This window comes from Cuculus canorus, chromosome 1 (genome assembly GCF_017976375.1).
Source record: "Cuculus canorus isolate bCucCan1 chromosome 1, bCucCan1.pri, whole genome shotgun sequence".
NCBI lineage: Eukaryota > Metazoa > Chordata > Aves > Cuculiformes > Cuculidae > Cuculus > Cuculus canorus.
In genome coordinates this window covers 168,162,578-168,180,550 of record NC_071401.1, presented here as the reverse complement: position 1 = coordinate 168,180,550, position 17,973 = coordinate 168,162,578, and the positions used below count along the sequence as shown (strand labels likewise).

At 39.9% G+C, this 17,973-nt stretch overlaps 1 protein-coding gene across 4 annotated transcripts in view; it reads left to right on the top strand.

Annotated features, from left to right (window-relative positions):
* EEA1 (early endosome antigen 1) overlaps window positions 1-17,973 on the top strand; it is a 138,741-nt gene that overhangs the window by 66,294 nt on the left and 54,474 nt on the right. For 2 of the 4 annotated variants that reach the window (XM_054081017.1, XM_054080840.1), the window contains one exon: window positions 883-7,780. In XM_054081017.1, the coding sequence (XP_053936992.1) occupies window positions 883-1,005 (123 nt within the window). In that variant the 3' untranslated portion in view covers window positions 1,006-7,780. Of the gene's footprint in view, window positions 1-882; window positions 7,781-13,141; window positions 13,242-17,973 lie in introns of those variants that run through there. The other 2 variants (XR_008452446.1, XM_054080945.1) reach the window with 2 other exon arrangements.

The window sequence follows — 17,973 nt, the reverse complement described above, 5'->3', positions numbered from 1 at the left end:
GATTCATTTGCTATGTTAACAGCACCAGTTTATAAACAGTGTTAAAATAGTTCAATCCTCTAAACAAGGAAGCAAAATTACGCTGTTGTGAGGGTATTTACAGTAAACTTATTTATAAGCAGTCTGAACTGAATTTACAGGTATAAAATAACTTAAATTTCTTGAAATTAGATATATGTGAAAATATGAGACATCAACATGATCTGGTGCTTTGTGACTGTCACTTTCTAAACATTGACCAGACATGGAAAAGAAGAAAGAACTGGATGTATTGTAGGTCTATAGTTAGACATTCTTTGTGAAAACAGCTGTGGCCAGCTAAGATGTGAGCATCCCTCAACTGTCAGGGTCTGCCCTTCATCCAGAGATTACCATCCCTCTAACAAGTGACTTGGCAATGGAGTAGATGAGGGATATTCATGAGGTTAATTTTGTAGTGATTCCTGGCTTGGTTTTAAGTGGCTTTCCCTGTCCTGCATTATTTGTAGTGATGTCCTTTGGGTAGTCTTTGAACAAAGGCTGCTGGATCCATTGATTCAAGAGTACTTCCCATGTGAAAGCAGGTAGTTACATGTAAGAAGAACATGTTTTATGTGACGAAAACAAGCTCAAGAGGAGAAATTCAACAGGAGGATGAATTTCAACCAGTTCACTTCTGAAACTGGTATAGTCTCCTGACTCAGTGAAGCACATCTGAATGTTTTACTGCTATGCCTTTTAAAGGAATATACTACAGTGCCCTTCGGTATTATAACTATATAACTACTATTTAAAGATTCAAGCTAACTACTGAAACCTTAGAGTTGACTTGACATGATAGTGATCTCCGTTACTGATTGATGTCCTGTCATTAACATTTGGCGTGTATACTTCTTTTCACAGCACCACTGTAGACAGTGTGGAAATATCTTTTGTGCCGAATGCTCAGCAAAGAATGCCTTAACTCCTTCTTCTAAGAAGCCTGTCCGGGTCTGTGATACATGCTTTAATGACTTGCAAGGATAACTGGCTATTGTGAGTGACAAAGAAATGTTACACTAAAATCTATAATTTCTGTTGATGCACTTCGTTCAGCACTCAGACTACTATTCAGTTGGACAATGATTGTAACACTTGGCAAAATTTAGTATATTTTAAAATGTTTATTGATACCAAGTAAAACTATTGTATTTTTTGTGAGACATGGGGTCAGATCATCCATAGCTTATCACCATTTTCCTGGAAAGAGCTTCTATGTCTAGATTAGAAATACCCAGTGATTTGTAAATAAAGTTTAAACAGAGGAGTAAAAATGTATTTTTTTATCTTTTATTTTTTTGTTCAAGAGAAACAGCGTTTATGTGATATTGCAGTTTATTCTTGTTTCCTTCAAAGAAAAAAGAAAATGCAAAAGTTTGTGAGGATTTTATGTATCAAATGTTGCTATAAAAACATAACTGATTGTTACATTTGATTGTACATCTGATGTTCTTTATAATCCCTTGTGATTTTGGTTTCTTTCTAACTCTCTGTTTCTTGGACTTTTCTCTCTAAAGTCCAAATTCCACAGTGAGGGTAGTGGCTGGACTCCAAGTCAGTTTTATTTGCCAACTTACAACTTTTTGTAGTATCAGCACCCGAGTCCCCATCCAACAAGAGTGCTTGGATATGTAACATCTTTACGCATGACGTATTGCAGTGTGCATGTGTGTGTCTGAGAGAAAGTGTAAACAAATGTAGGCACTGTTTAGCTGGCATTGTAGGAATATCACAATACGTTACAATACTCCATCCCTTATTGATTGATTTCACTTTTACATATTCAGTGGATAGATTTTAATATTCTAGATACCTTTATATGTGGGCTTTAAAAAGCAAACATACAATACTGTTAGTAGCCTGTAGCACCTCTCTCCCCCTATGCATACCCTGGAATCTCTGAGAGGTCCTTGTTGTTCTACAGGACATCCAGACCTTCCACGCTGGGTATCCTGCTTAAAAAAGTCTTTTTTTTTGAGACTGCTGCAGTTTATATGACCTTTTCTTCTATTCCTTCCCTCAGCTTTTGCTGGAAGAAGCTGAACTCCTGCTGAATCTAACAAACGTCAGTTTTCCATTGCTTCATCTGATCCCTGTTACTGGGATGGGGTCTTAAATATTATGTTAGTTCATATGATTTAGTCTGCCTAGAATGATGGTGTGATTCTCCTGCTACTGGCTTAATTATAAGCCAAATAGCTCTAAATAAGAGGCCAATATATGTGTCTTTAGATATTTATTCTTATTTTGTTTTCTGTATTTGCAGCAGCGGTTCCTTGTAGAGTTCGTGTAGACTCCAAACTTCTTTTTTGTTGTGTTTTTATTTACACCTGTTCATGCTTGCCTGCCTGTCTCTAACTTTTCTTCCCTTTATATCTGGTATTCAAAAATGTTAAGGTTATTTCTTCCGAGAGGGGATTATGCCTTCCAGTCTTTAGGAACCCTTTGTCTTAAATACCCTACTAAATTCAGCACACCCCAAGCCCTTCTGTGTCTTACAAAATTACGCCAGCTGTTTAGAGAAAAGGACTGTGTCCTGAATTCCTCTACTTCTTGCATGAGGTAAGGAATCAGAATCTGTCTCAATGATGGATAGTTAGCCATCATTAGACAGTTTTGTTTGCTTTCATCTATTGACAGCTCTATATGTGAATGAAGAGGAATCTGTTTGATGAAAAATATCTAGGCCTGATTAACTCTCAAGTGAAAAAACTTCTTAATCCCTCTTCTCCAGAAGTAATGATCTGTCTATTTCATATCCCTTCTTAGCTTGCGTGTCTAGTTCTACATTTACTGCCTCAAGGAGTCTTTCTCAAGGAGTTTGTTAAAATTAAATTCTTATTTCCCAGAAGCCAGCTGAATTATGGAATCGGTTCTCCTCCCTGTAAAAGCGTGTGGGATACAAGTGTGGTTTCTGTGAAATATAGGCTTGCTTTTCTGGTTCAAACCTGAGAATTGCTTTCTTGAAAGAAAAAATTGTTACGATGATTCCACATGAACAGAGCCCCAGGACTCGCTTTTTCTCCTCAGCTGGGTAACTGTTTGGCATAGGAATCTTTTGAATAGAAAATACAAACAGTATCTCTGCCTCTGGAATTTTTTTTTCTACTTCTTTATTTTTGAAAGAATATGAAGAGTTTGCTTTTGAGCCTTTCTTTATCTGACACATGACTTCAGAAATGTGGCAAAGGTAGAGATGTGACAGTTGTGCTCCAGCCCAGATGTGCTCTGCCCTCTTGTGTAATACATGGAGCCTCCTGCTACTCTCAGGGCAAGGGAAGACCACATGGAGCGGAAGAGATTTTAAGAGGGAATTAAAATTCAGGGAATCCTGACTTCATGAAGGACACAATGCATGAGACAGGAAGATGGAAATCTCTCAGGGGGAACCAGGGTAATTGTTAAAAGGACTCACTTGTGTTCAGGCATTTTGCTTTTGAATGGGAATGTGTGATGGCTGAGGAGAGAGCTTTGCAGTAAAGAGGAAGCTGTAGAAGGTCTAGTAGGGTTGTTCTCAATTCAGTCTTTTGGGATACCTTTGTGTAAAGACAAGCAGAGTCGCCTCACTCAGCTGTCTGCTGAAGCAGCATGGTTGGTTTACCACAGATCAGACCTCTATCTAGAGCACCTTCAGGGGCAAAAACCAGTGCAGCTTCTGAAGGTTGCTTTCTGCTGACCAGTTTACATGACCAACTTTTCAAGGGCTTGGAAATGCTTTTTTTAAATGGATGCTTTTAGAAAGAGGGGTTGTTAAAATCTAGAGGAACAATGCTGGGCTAGAAGCTTTTATGCTTGAGCCTTGAGTCTGCAGCAATAGGTCATGATTTTTACAGCTTTTCACTGGAGTAAACTTATGACTTCATTGCTAAATCTTATGCTCCTTCGTTTGTGCTTGTGATTCTGGGTGCTGGTCTGTATTTGCTGACAAGTTGTTGGTATAATAGACCTTATAATGGTCTTAGCCTCACTGCCAGGTTGGAAGTTGAGCTCAGGCTCAGTAAAATGACCTATGAGATACATAGTAAGGGAAACTGGAGGATTAAAAGTTTTTTATTTACAAATCTGCTTGCAGACTCTTACTGTTTTCATGGGCATGTTGGCCGTAGAAATGTGGGGATTTTGTTGCACTGCTTTAGCATATAAATAATATGAAAACTTAGTAAAAAAGATGGTAACTTTTACTGTACTGAGTTAAAGGATTCCATAGTAAGTAGTTCAATGCACTGATTTTTCATACTGCAAACAGAGAAACAGAGGGAGAAAACAATAAAATGGGAGAAAGGACTAGAGCCTCCCATGACACACATAATGTGCTTTATTGGCCTCTAGCAAGAACCAGAGTGCTCTGATTCCCTGAGGAGAGGCCATTATAGAATAAGAAGTGGACCAAAAAAAAATAGTATAACCAGTGCTGGAACCAGTAGATGTGTGAGATCCTCAAGCTGACTTTGATTGCCAGCCATTACCATAGCTTCAGGAATGGGACAGTGAAGTGTGGGGTTTGTCACTGAAACTGTCCCTTCTGCAGGACACTCCATCCACATTCAGAGTTGCTGGTGAGCAGAATGTGAGAGATCGGCTGCTATGTGGACTGACACAAGCTACAGAGGCAACTGGAAAAGTATAAAAGATAGTTAAGGGCAGGGATAGGTACTTACTACTTCTTGGAGTTATCGCCTCTCTTCTCAGTCAAACGAGTCATTTCCTCCGAAATACCAAATCCTACTGTTCTACTCCAGCCTCATGTCAGAAATACATACTCCATACCTCCATCCTGCAATGCCTCTGGAGGGAGGTAGCATTGCAGAGGTCAGTAGCAGGCATTTGATCCTAGCTGGCTGTGGTTCACTGTTATTTCTTCTCTTTATCTATTCCTTCCCTCCAGTAATCTTCCCTTTTCTGCAAAGGCTGAACAAAGAGGATAAAATTAATGAGCCACAGTAGGAAAAGTTGCTGTCTGCAGATGAAGAGACAAAAGGAATTTTCTGCTGCAGCTTCCTACAGAGACAGAGGGTTTAGAGGGATCTTGTTTTTTCAGCTGGCTTCACTCTCTGGCACGAGAGTCTAAGGCTCTAGGGTACAGTGGTTTTTTTCCCTGTTTTTAGAAGGTGTCAAGTAACCAAGTTGTCATGGAGTGTGAAGCACTAGGTACATAAGAACAACGAATAATGATTTTTCTTGGATTTAGGGCTATTAAGATTATTTGTGAATCCTCACTGGAAAAGCTTTCTTAGTGAAGCAAGAAGGAATTTGGGAGCAGAAGGATGAAGTAACCTTGCTGTGTTTGTATTACAACAGCAAGAACAATTGAGTCTCTCAGGCTAGACATAAGAGAAGTGGCATTCCTAAAGAAGGGACCTGGAAAACTCAAGTACTTTTCTGGGTTGTTAAATGTCAGTTAAACATGAATTGGGAACAAATGCTTGTTGCAAAGTTTAAAAAATTCAGGACCAGTACTCAGTGGCAGACAGAAAACTGCTGGAGCTTAATTTCAAACAGAAAATAAAATATACTAAGAACAATAATACCATGGCTTGTGTATGTTAAAACTGATAAATTACTCCTCCAGGTACTGCTCCTCCCCGTCTCATATACTTGCAGGACTAGGAGACAACACTGTCGTTTGCACTATGCACTTTTTGCTAACTGAATATAATCTACAGTAAGTGGAATGGCATCGTTGGCATTGCATGTGTTAGCTGTAACCAATGGACAGAAGGTTTATCTTCAGCTGGACTTTTCACTGTATTACATTTGGCCACTTGCTATGTAAGGAGAATTGCACTCATAATTCCTTTGTACCAAAAATGCCATCATCACCTGAGAGCACATGTAACAACAAAAACATGTAGTCGTGCACACATTGCCTTTGTATAGCTTCATTTTAAGATTATAAAATCAGAAAATGTGAATTTTAGGTATTTCCAAGGGTCTTACCAGCTGTCTAGTTCTTAATTTTTGAAGTCTTGACTTCAGTACCCCTTCTAGGATAATTTGTCCAACCACAGTCTCTCCAAAAAAGCTCTAAGTGATGTACTTTACAAAACCAGCAATATTTGGATAGTAAAGTTCCTCCATAGCAACTCAGTTTTGGGGGTATTTTGGGGGGCGGGGTTGTTCTAGTTTTTCTTTTTTTAAAAAAATTCTTTTAAGGGGCAGTGAATAAAGAATTTTGCATCTCTAGATAGAAGATTAGATGCCACTCAAGGATCACAATAATGGAGAAAATAGGTACTATTTAACATAATAAACTCTGCCTTTTATCTGTAGTGTGCCGCATACTATGCACTCACTGTGCGGCAGATACAGGAGTATCTGCTCATTTGAGGATTACTGAAGCCCTGCTTACCCTTTTGGATCAACATTACTATGAAAGCAGAAGCCTGGTAGGCATGTTTTGCAATTATTCCTCCCCCTATGACCTAAACTAAAACCAAATTAATCTATATTTCCTGCCTTTTTTTGGGTAAAGAGGGCTGGGAAAATGTGTTTGTCATAATATGTCAACAGGCCAGTGCTGGCAGGTCCAGGCTTCTGCTGTTGGCTTTATGGCAAAGCACTCTATTGTATCACGCTAAAGCTTGATACCTGGCACGAAAGGGGTGTTTGAAAGAATGTCTTACTGGGTTAGCAAATGCCAGAACTTTTTATAGTAATGTGTCCAAAATGCTGCTTGTATAGGATTTGTCACTTTTGTAAGAAAAGAAAAAAAAGAAAATCACACACAAAAAAAAATCGTTAAACCCTACCATTTGATGCTGTTATGTGAGATTTTATTTAAACTACCTCTCAGCGTGAAATTCAAACATTAGGTAAGTTTAATACGGTTTGCTCACTCTCATGTTATGTAAAAGTTGTAGTGAATGCCAAAATTGCGAAAGTTTATCACCACAAAGGAAAAATGTTGTCTTTTTTTTAAAATATGTTTGAAAATATCCAATAGTTTTAAGTTATTGTAAACTTTGTTGTATTCTTCCAACTTCTGTAGTTTCAATCTTGCGAACTCTAGCTGCTGGACAGGAAATAACTCATAACCACAAGCTTCCATAGTCGTGGTCTGCTGGGTAAAAACAGTTTTTGTATGCAGCTTTGTCATTTGGCTGTAAGAGCCTCATTCACCAAATGTACCGTTAATTTAGTCATCTTTTTTTTTCTTCTTCAGTACTTGAGATGACAACTTGATGAGTGGTATTCTGTAATGGATGTGTGCCACAAATTACATTGTCTTGTTTGCCTCTTTTCTGAATTTTAACGATGTATTGCAGATGTGAATATTGCTCATACAACTTAATTTTTGTATAATTTTATGAAATATGAATGGAAAAAGTTTTACGTTCTTACCCCATATTTAGAGGTAATGTATTATACTACCCTGATGTTGAAGTTTTACCCACAGTTTTACTGCACTTCTTTTAAACTGGATCATAACATCTTGGTAGATGTAGATAGAGTTTTTGCATGCGTGTGCTTTGGTTTTGGTTCTTTTTAATTGAAGTTCAATTCTTTTAAGTTCTGTTTTCAGTATTTGTTTTACTACTTGTGATCATGTAGGCGTGCCTTACATTGTGAAAGAATTTAGTCCAGCGTGCACTGTTAATTCCTAAATTCTGCAGTTTGGAAGGTGGCTGTGGATTTGGATGAGAAAATGACACCACACATCAACTGGTTCTGTATAAACTATGCTGAAATGTTATTGAAATGTCATTTTTGTTTTCTAACCTGTTAAAGGAATGATTAATGACAATAAAAAAAATAAATTAGACCTTTCTAATAGACCAGTTCTGTCACTCAAAACTACCTCACCCCACTTCAGACAGCAAAGCTACTTTGAAATGGGGAAGATAGCATTTTACAAATGAACTGTTGGGAAACCACACATCTAAGAACAATCTAAATGCTCCTGTTTCTTAGACTTGGAGGGAGATGCAACAGCAAAAGCTTTCAAATTCCTGAGGAGGCAGTGATAACGACTTGTTTTCAAATCTGTGTTTTTCACAAGTTAAATTCAGAGTAGTTTTTCGCATTCCAAATAAGGGCACGAGGCTGCTGTGTATCCTGCATTGAATTAAAGTCCTTCAGTCACTGGCTCTGTTCAGACTTTGCATTCAGTGCAGTTGGTTTGGCATAACTGGAAGACTCAGAAGTAGCACTTTTTTACTTTTTAGACTAGTGAAGGGCTCACTTGCAAGATGGAAACCTCTTTCAGGATGGAATTGTGTTGCAGAGAGAAGCGAGGTGATTAATGTGCGTGAGATGAGTCCTGTGGCAAAGCCACTATTTAATTATTGGGGCATTCACAGAAAACTCTGTTTAGCTATTGAAGCAGCTGTTCTTACGGGTTCTGTGTAGGTACTTCAGAAGGGTGAAGTGAAGAGGTCTAGTGAAAGGCAATTTGAGTTGGAAAGGTAATTTCTACCTTGACTACTTTCTAAATCATCTTTCTCTCAAGACCACAGAAGAGCCTGTTGAGCTTACATCTCCTTCAAGACAGCCTGTATGTGAATACTTACTTCCCCTGGAGTGTTCTCCTTGGAGGTGTGCTGGCCACCAGGAAATACTGAATTTCTGGGACTACTTAGTTGTCTGCTAAACTGAGCAGACCTGGTTTAAGGTTGTTTTGGCAAAAATAGACACCCTCTCCCTTCTGCCAGCACACAAAGCACAGCGTTTAGTTGGTCAGGTGTGACTTCTCTGGGCTCAAAATATCTTTTGATCCTATTGACTTTGGTATCAAGATACTGTGAGCTTGGGATCAGGGAGACTGAGCACAGCTGTGTAAGCCAAGTTGCGGCTACATGTTTGCAGCTTGCCTGGTGTCCTGGAGCACATCTGCTGCCTCCGCTCTGTTCTCTCCTGTCTTTTGCATTCCTCGCTGGATAGGGAGCCTGGGTGGTTGTTCCTTTCGCAGAAAGCTGTGACAAAACCTTGCCTATAACAGGCAAAGAGTGAAAAGCAGGAATGTGTACTGATGTGGCCTAGGCTGCATCTGGAAGGTGTGGAACCAGGTGAGTACATCTATACAGCCTCCAGACTATACCTTGTACGTACAGTTAAACCAGCTCAAGTGGTTAAAATGTACCACTGCATCCAGATGGAGTTGGGGAGGACCTGGGTTAGGGGCAACACTTGAGCTCATGACTCATTTTATTGTGGAGTTGAAGTGAGTGTAAATTGAATGCTGACTTCCCTGTGAATAATGCAAAGAGCTGGAATGGTGCTCCTACACTCTTCAGCATGGTCCTCATCTATGTTCAGTTCCCCTGAAGTGACTTCTGACACTGAGCTTTACTAAGGACTACCTTTTCTGCGAGGGAGATGAGCTGATTGGCACAGAAAGTGGGAGGAATGACAGAGTCACTCAAGAGTGGCTTTAGGGAAGTGTCCTTTCTTTCTTGAATACAGCTAACCTCAGGGGATTAGCCAAGGCTAACCTGGTGAAAAACCCTCCCTCCATAGTAGTAACCTGTAAGAATGTTGTGGCAAGCAGTTTCAGGTGTTCCGTGGGTCTTGTCCAGTATCTCAAATAGAGAGAGGGGAAGAAAAGGGATTACTTGGGGCCACACATGCTATGTGGGCCATGGAACTGGGATGGCAGTGAAGTATCAAAAGGTTTAATGCAAAAGGAACACTGAAGTTTGCGAGGCAAACTTGAATTCTAAAGGCTTCAATGACAGTAATGCATAATGACAGATCTGCACTTAATCAACTGGTGAAAAACTTTAGGTAAGAACCAAATCCCAGTAAAGGAGGACATAATTGCATTTTTGTTCCTTTGGTTTATATATTCTGTAGCCTCTCTATTTTAACAGAATATTATATGTAATTATGACCTTTTTCAAGAAAACAACTTCTTTGTAAAATTGATGGGGAGTCAACACAATATGTGCTTTTGCTGATCTGCTCCCACAAGCTCAATGTTAATGCAAACCCCATGATATAATTTAGTAGGTAGTAACAGCTACAGAGAGGTATAGCTAGGAAATGTTAATCTTGTGACATTTCTTAATACAGTTTGCATGGTCTTGGAATAATCCTTCTAGACTTTTCTAGTGAATAATTTCTCCTCACCAATGTAGGTTTTCCCCTGTCCTGCTTTCTAGGAAACAACAAGCTGTGTTAAAATTTCCCTGATGGCAAGAGGCTTTCTCTAGCTGATGCAAAAAAGAGCATCTTAGAGCTATAAATTTGTTGCATGGCTCATTTTCTCTCTCCAGTTTATTCCTACATCCTGTGGTCAAAATTCATCACCTCTGTCCAGACAAGTCAGAAATCTGTTAGCTTCAGAAACTTAAGGCATCCTGGGAGAAAGAAGTGTGTTATCACTGCAATAGTCTTCCACTGGATCTGTTGGTGCTGTGTTGACATTATGAAATTTCAGAGGATTCAGCTGGGAAGAAAAAAGCCATACTTTTCTTTGTTTCAGGTTGTGCGTTGTACTTGGAGACTGCTGTTGATGTCTGTGACATCCATGTTTTCTGTTACACAAGAAAAGATTTGTAAACCCAGACAATCTAAAGAAGTTCCAGTAATTCAGATACATAAATGCTCAGAGCCTTTAATTCTATTTAGTGTTTCTTCACACCCAGGTCAGAGGCAGAGACAGTGTCACCGCGGTGGCTGACGGCAGTCCTGTGGTCCTGGTGTACTGCTGGTTGAGATGAAGCACTGCCTAGTGTCTCTCCCTGCCAAGATTGGCAGGATGGGCATTTTGCTGATGCACTGTCTTATCTGCGATTTCAGTGGAAGCTGCCTGAGGCTTTTGAAGAATAAACCTATCCAGTAAAATACTGTGTGACCATAATTTGTAGCTTCCTGAACAAGACTGAATTAATAATTTGCATAAAACAAAATGCAGGAAAAAAAAATTTCCTGGACCAACCCCTTCTTTTTCTACAAGAGCTAGAGAAAATCTGTAGCTAAGACATCTCTTCAGCTACTTTACATGGTAGGACCCTGGCATTTAGTGAAAGGTCACTGCCATAATATTCCCCTTGTGAGTGCAATTTTATCGTATTAAGTATTAGCCCCAAGGAATCCTCCTAGACATAAATCTAACTGAAAGACTTCTTTGTTTGAGATCTTTCTTGATTTGTTCCAATTTGTGAGCTGCTCTTAATCGTTTGCATGTCACTGCAGATGATTCTGAGCAAATACAAGCGATTCACTGATTTGGGAGTCCTGGGACCTTGCTCAGACAGCCTTTGACAGCACAAGGGTGGCACCAATCACTTCCTACAGAATGAGGAAGGACTCAGGTCTGTCAAAAGACATGCACATCATCATTGCATCTCTGCAGAGAGACTGGAACCATTCACGCTCAAAGAACATGCACAAAAAGGCCACATAATTTGCTGAATTTTAGCTGTGTATTTTACTTTAGCTACTTATGTATGGACTTTTCCACTTTCTCCTTAAGTGACCTTTCTCTGTTTCACCTGTGCTCCTCTTCCAGATGTTGTTAAGGAGGAGAGGATAATGCATCAGTTGATGCAAAGGAGTGACCAGCAGCTCCAGCAGATGCAGCCTCTTGCATTGTTCATTTTATTCACGCCACTGCTGAAGGCAAGGAAAATCCGCCTTAGGCCTCAGCTTGCCTCCTGGCAGGCAGGTAGCAAACAGATTTTTGTGGCATTGACTGACTGTATTGAAGCAGGGACTAACTGACAATAAACTTCTCACTCATTGAAAACGAGGGCAGTGTAAAGGCTCTCTACAAGGAGAATCGCATCACTCCTTCAGATTCACTTTCTGCACTGCTACTTCCCATTTCACATGCCGTGGCCATGCTACTGCATCAGGCGGTGCTCTTATTTATCTGCCATTTTCATTTCATCAGGAAGATCTCAGTTATGTCTGAGGGCCACCTTATGTTTCCGAGTAATTTGCTGCTTCCTACTGGAGGCCTTTTTCCTAGGCACGAATATCTGGAATCCTTGGCAGGGAGCAAACAGTGTGAATCTCCCAGGCCATGGAAGCAGCAGCGTTTGTGGCTGCTACAAAGAGATGTCCTCCCAGTCCTGAGCTGCCTGTGAGAAAAGCCCATTTCTTCAGGTTTCTCTTTCTGAGTCACCTCACCAATGTACACAAATGCACACAATGCACACAAATTCGTGACCAGACGCTGCTTTAGTCCAAATTTTAGGCCGGAAGGGAACATCATCCTCTGTGACACTGCTATGAGCTACTGCGGGAGCTGAACACACTGTTTTGTTTGGTGTATTTATCAGGGCAGGGATGCCTGTTCTTTCATTTTGACAAGGGTACGTTTTACATCTTTACGGCAGTCATTTTTTCATGGATTCTGCCCCCTGGCAAGAAGAAATCATGCTGTAAAATGCATGAAAGAAAGGTCTAAAAGCCATTGAGAGCAGCTACTTTCTCCTACATTTGATCAGTATTTTGCATACAAATATACATAATAGATGATCATTTAACATCCTCTTCAATAAGGACAATAAAATTAGAAAAAAATAGAAAATTTATTTAAGATAATTCTCTCAAGACATTACTAAGCTCCAGCTGAGTTCAATTTTTTTGTGATTGCTAAGTAGCACACAACAATATACACTCCCACATCCCCCTTTTTTGAACAAGAAGAAGGAATCAACAACCACACATCAAACTGAACTCTAGTACTTGGCTACCTGTGTGGTCTTAGCCCAACAAGCGCAAGGTGAAACACATCAGCTAAAAATGTCTTTTCTTTCACCTCCAAACCTGCTCTTGTGATCCCTCACAGCAGTTTACCTGGTTCATGGTCAATTACTGAGGGAAGGTGACTTGCTTGTGTGTTTGAACTCCGTCTAATTGTCCCTATTCTCAATAGTTTTCCTGGTTTTCTTGTTTTGGCTAAAAACTGAGATGTTAACTGTTAAGACAAGAGAATTACAATAAGGGACAGAATTTGAAATAGGTGGTCTGTTTAGGGCACGTGATATGACCAATTATTAAAGACACAGCTGAAGAAGCCCTTCCAAAATTCGCTTTGCTGTTAAGGGTGAAGTGTTTGTTTGGTTTATATTTACAGTTCTGTAAAAGAGCTCTCAAGCTAAGAAAAGCTTCTGTTTTGCTTCTAAAGTTAAATAAAAGCTACTTTTGACTTACGAGTTCCTTTAACTTTCAGGAGCTGAAAAAGGTTTCCTAGCAGCTGGCCACAAGCAGCAAAGATCTGGAAGCAGGTTGAAGCCAAGCCTTGTGGTTCCTCTTTTCCTGGAAGCTGGAGGGTAAGTAGCACATGAACAGAGAGGATCTGCTTTGTGTGGGAGGCAGGCTTCCACCCACAATGGAGGAAACTCTGGCTAGAGAGTGATGGTCGTCATATCATTTTAACTTGCTGAATTGGGATGGCATAATAGCAAAGTTTTTCTGTTCATCTGTTTGAGAAAGGAAAGTTTTTATTGGAGTTATTTTGCTATTATTACTGTTTTGCTGTAAGGATTGTGCAGTCGCAGTTTATCTTCACAAATACTTTTCAAAGGATCTTGCTTTTGAGAATTAGTCTCTAACTTATGTTTACTTCATAAGAAACTGCCAAGTGAGCTCTCCTCTGTGTTTAGATGCCTGCTTATCTTTTGTGGTATTTTGTAGTAAACGTATATGTTGTAATCAAATAAGGAAAACTTTGTGAAAGTAACTTATTTATTGACTGATCAGAACATAAAATTATGTTCTGTGATTAATGAAGCTCCATTTTAGGGTATTTTGATGACTAGTCTCTCTAAAACTGGACTAACATCTCAAGGTATAACCAAAGATCATTAATCCAACCTCTTCATCCTCTGCCCTAATTCAGCTTCTTTGTTTGCTAAGAGGAATCTTAAATGTGTTCATGATTTCTGTCTGCTTTGGGCACTTTTATTTATCAAAATTAGTTTATTTAAACATATGTTGACTTTATTCTTGGTTATTGAATATCATAAATTAATAATGACTTCTGTCTAATTACATAGATTCATCAGATTGATTTATAAAGAAATTGGAAACAAATTCTTTCATTAGGTTTGCTAGTTCAAAGTATTTATTGCTTCAAACTCTTCAGGCATTAGAAGATAATCATTCAGATGATTACAGGAAGAAAAAGCATGCTGTTATGATAGAAATGGCTTCTTTCACAACTGTGGTGATAGTCATGAATACATTACCATCTATTCATTGCTCTATAATAGAGAAAGGATAATTAACACATATGTTTATTAAAATGGACAAGCACTAAAAATCCCATTCAAGATATATCATGCATGACATTAATGAGAAATTATTACTATTTTCCACCTCTGAGCAAAGATATTATTGCATAGCATTGCTGTCAGATTGGCTATTAGTGTTTTTAATCTTCCAAGACCTTTTTTTGGTTAAATTCAATCACACTTAATCTAAATAATGAAATGAAAAGGCTGGTTATTGTTTGGCTAGGCGATCTTTTTTGCTTTTTTTCCCTTCTGTTTTTTAGTACTCACCTCTTCACCAGGCAGAATTTTGCAACTTGTCATGGAGCTTCCAGATATTCTTGCAGATAGTTGTGCAGAAATAGGAAAGATCAAAGACATCTTTCATGGAAGTCTTATATTAAAAATATGAGGTTTTTAATTATTATTTTCAGTTTACCAAGCTTTTTTTTCTAATATAATTTGAAACTTAGAAGTTTCTTGATGAGTACTTAAGAGTTACCTTGATGAGCAGAACCTCTCAGCAAAAAAAATTTATAAAGAAAATACATTTTTATAAAAAGTGTTGAAATGCGCCACAGACCTACAGAAAGGTTGGTGTTTATGACTAATCTTACCAAATGCCAATACGTCTCTTGCTTTTCATATACAAGTAAGTAAAGTTTTCAGCAAGTGCTTGATTAACTGATGTAGTAGTGTTTTCTCTTTTAAAGCCTCTTTACTGAATGCTGGTGTAGGGAGTGAGTTTTTCGTCTTGGAGATTTGTTTCTAGGGTATTTGTTTATCAGGTCAGATGGAAGTGGCCTCAGGATCAATGCCTGTTTACAAAAGATAACATGATCCATCGGTTTTGTTGAACTTCATTGCCTTTGTAAGTTTTTTTTTGTCCTTTCCTCATTCATAAAGTTTGGCAAGAGAAATCTCAGTCAAGTATATAAGAAGCTGCAAGAGCAGATGAAGTGTCTCCACCTCTCCAATAATCCCTTTTTATCTTGTGAATTGACAGTGAAACTTGGGAAAAGCTGGTTTATTTGGTAGGTGACTTGTGAGGAAGCACCAATCTCCCCAAATGTTCAAACCTATTTTGTAGTTAATGCACATTTTTAGAGGGCCGAGGGAACACTTTGAAATGCAGACAACCTTTGTGCTGTGACATTTTCATTTTATGGAATGATTGTTTTTTAAAACTCATCCATGAGCCTAAATGTGATCCCCCACAACTGCTATCAATGAGTGCCTTTGATTTTGCTTGGCATTGGATGTGACTGTGGATTGAGGGAGGATTCTTCCAAGAGAATGACAGAAAAAAAAACAAACTCAAAGAGTCGATTTGCAAGACTGTGATAATATTTATTTCAGTGTTGTCATGGTGTAGCCCTATCCGGATGAATTTGGAAGATAAAGCCATGCAGTTAAGATTCCGAAACCCTTTCCCCACCCACACGCTGCCAGGAAAGGAGAGAGGGAAATGAGAGGAAAAGGACTTACAGGTTGGAAACTAGACCATAGCTTTAATGCGATGCTAATGATAACAATGAAAATGATTAGAAAGTAATAAAATATAAACAAATATATGAGAGTGCGCCCACCCCATCCCTCAATGGCTATATGTCACCACAAACACTGAAGAACAGACAGGAAGGAATGGGTCCATGGACAGGAGGGAGCTGGACACAGGAACTGAATCCTGGAACACATGGATCTGGGACCAGAAGCAACCAGATAGATGAGGTCCTCACTGGACTTCAGCCATTGCAGAAAAGTAAGACCCTCATGATATTTCAAGTTTATACTGAGTATGATATATATGGGATGGAATAATCTGTTGGTCAGTTAGGGTCACCTGCCCTATTTGCCCCTCCTTGATGGTGCAGCTCCTTTTCCAACAACTTGATGGTGGCCTTGATTAAGTATAAGCATTGGCCTTTTTGCATACCAATGCCCTGTGTTATCACTTTATACAACAGCACTGTCTCAAAAACATGCAGGTAATTTTCAGGGGAATGAAGTTACCACAGCAACTCAGTCCCAAATCTTACTCAAATTTACTTCAAACTAAAACAAGTATTCATTAAGTTTGGCTACTAAGAAAAAAGGATAAGTGAAAGAAGAAAGGGATTGCCCCGCTTCATAGTTGATTGTTGATAGGACAAGGGTATTTGCCTTAAGCCAGGACTTCTGGAGCATAAGAATTTTTTTTTTTTGACTCCTTATGCTGCTGTAAAGGTGGTACCAGGATCAGATGAAGTGGAATGGACCTCGTTGCTTGATGAAATCTGCAAATATCTGGAGATTTTTTGGTGTTCAAAGCTGTCCTTTCTGAGCCAACAGGAGTGATGTGGGTGCACTGCGGGTGAGCAGGTTGGGGTGGTGAGTCTCTGCAGGATGAAATGCTGTGGTAAGGGGACAGAGAGTCAGCAGTGAAACCATACCCTTCCTGGTGGGGAAAACTCCTCTGTGGTTAGAAGAACTGAGAGCTCTGCCCTACGCTCCTGGCACTCTTTACATTTTTGTATAGTGCCTAAACAGGCTCTTCTGCTGCCTAATTGGAATCTTCTGAATGTGCTTGAAAGCCGCTACTGTGATTTTTACGTCCACAGCTCCATTTTTCCCTCTGCAAGCACAAGTCCCAAATGAATACAGAGACTGCCAGACCAGACCTTACTCCTCATCAGCTCATGGAAGCCTCATCCCCAATATAAGTCTAACCCTAAGTTCTGAATATGCAACTATAAACTAGGTAAACGTAGCAATAATTCTGTGAACTGTCACTTTTATACTCAGAAGCAAATGTAGCCAAGTCATTTAACTGGCTATGCTAAGCATTTCCTCCAGCCTTGCTTCCCTGGTTGTTCCAGAAATACACAGAGCGAGATGTCCTTACTGGCCTCTGCAGCTACCTTCTGAAGTTGAGTGTAACTCGTGCTACTGAGCCTCCATGTGCTGAAACCTCGTATTTCATATTACCTCATTAATGTGGAGGAGCAGCTGCTTCAGCCAGCCCTTTTCCCATTGTCACCTGGCAAGCCATCTCCTAAATGCAGGAGATCCCCAGATTCTGTCTGTCCAACTCCTTATCCTCTCCTTTTGGTTTAACCTTATCATTAGGGCAGCCTCATTTGTTTGCCAGAGGACTAAGAAGAGCCAGGCGGACTGCAGCTGTTCTCAGCTTTGCTTCCTCATTTCTTAAGAGCTAAGCAATTCTGATAGTTGTCAGTTTTCTACCTTACCTAGCCCAAAACTCAGGCTGGGCTGTAGCCTTCAGGCTGAGCTATAGCCCTCAGGCTCTTCTTTTTCAGCAGGTCTCTAGAGCACAAGTGAAGCTTAGTGGAAAAGAGTCTTCTTCCTGTCTACTTCCATTTTCAGTTCCTGCAGCTTTCAAACCTTTGCAAGAATCCCCAGGAGTTAGGTTAGGTTCGGTAAAAAGGAGTAAACTTCTTTGACTCTCACCTCAACTCTCAAAACCAATGTTACTTGTTCATCTGTTCTACTGAACCCTCTCCTGCTTCTACACTGAATTCCAACAGTTACCTCTCAGAGGAGCCTGGTGGGGAGGAGGCGTTGGGAGGGTGCGGAGATGCTGGGGTGTGGCTGGGGAGAGAGCATGGAGGGTGGAAGGACTGGGAGAGGGCAAGGATGAGTTGTGCAGAGAGAATGCAGATGCTGGGAGAGGGTGAGAAGAACGCAGAGCCGAGCCCTGATGCTGCAGCAGCAGGTGTTGCAGTTCTGGTGTGGTGGCGACAGCACTGAGTGCAATGCTTGCAAGGGGCATCATAAAAGGAGGTGGGGG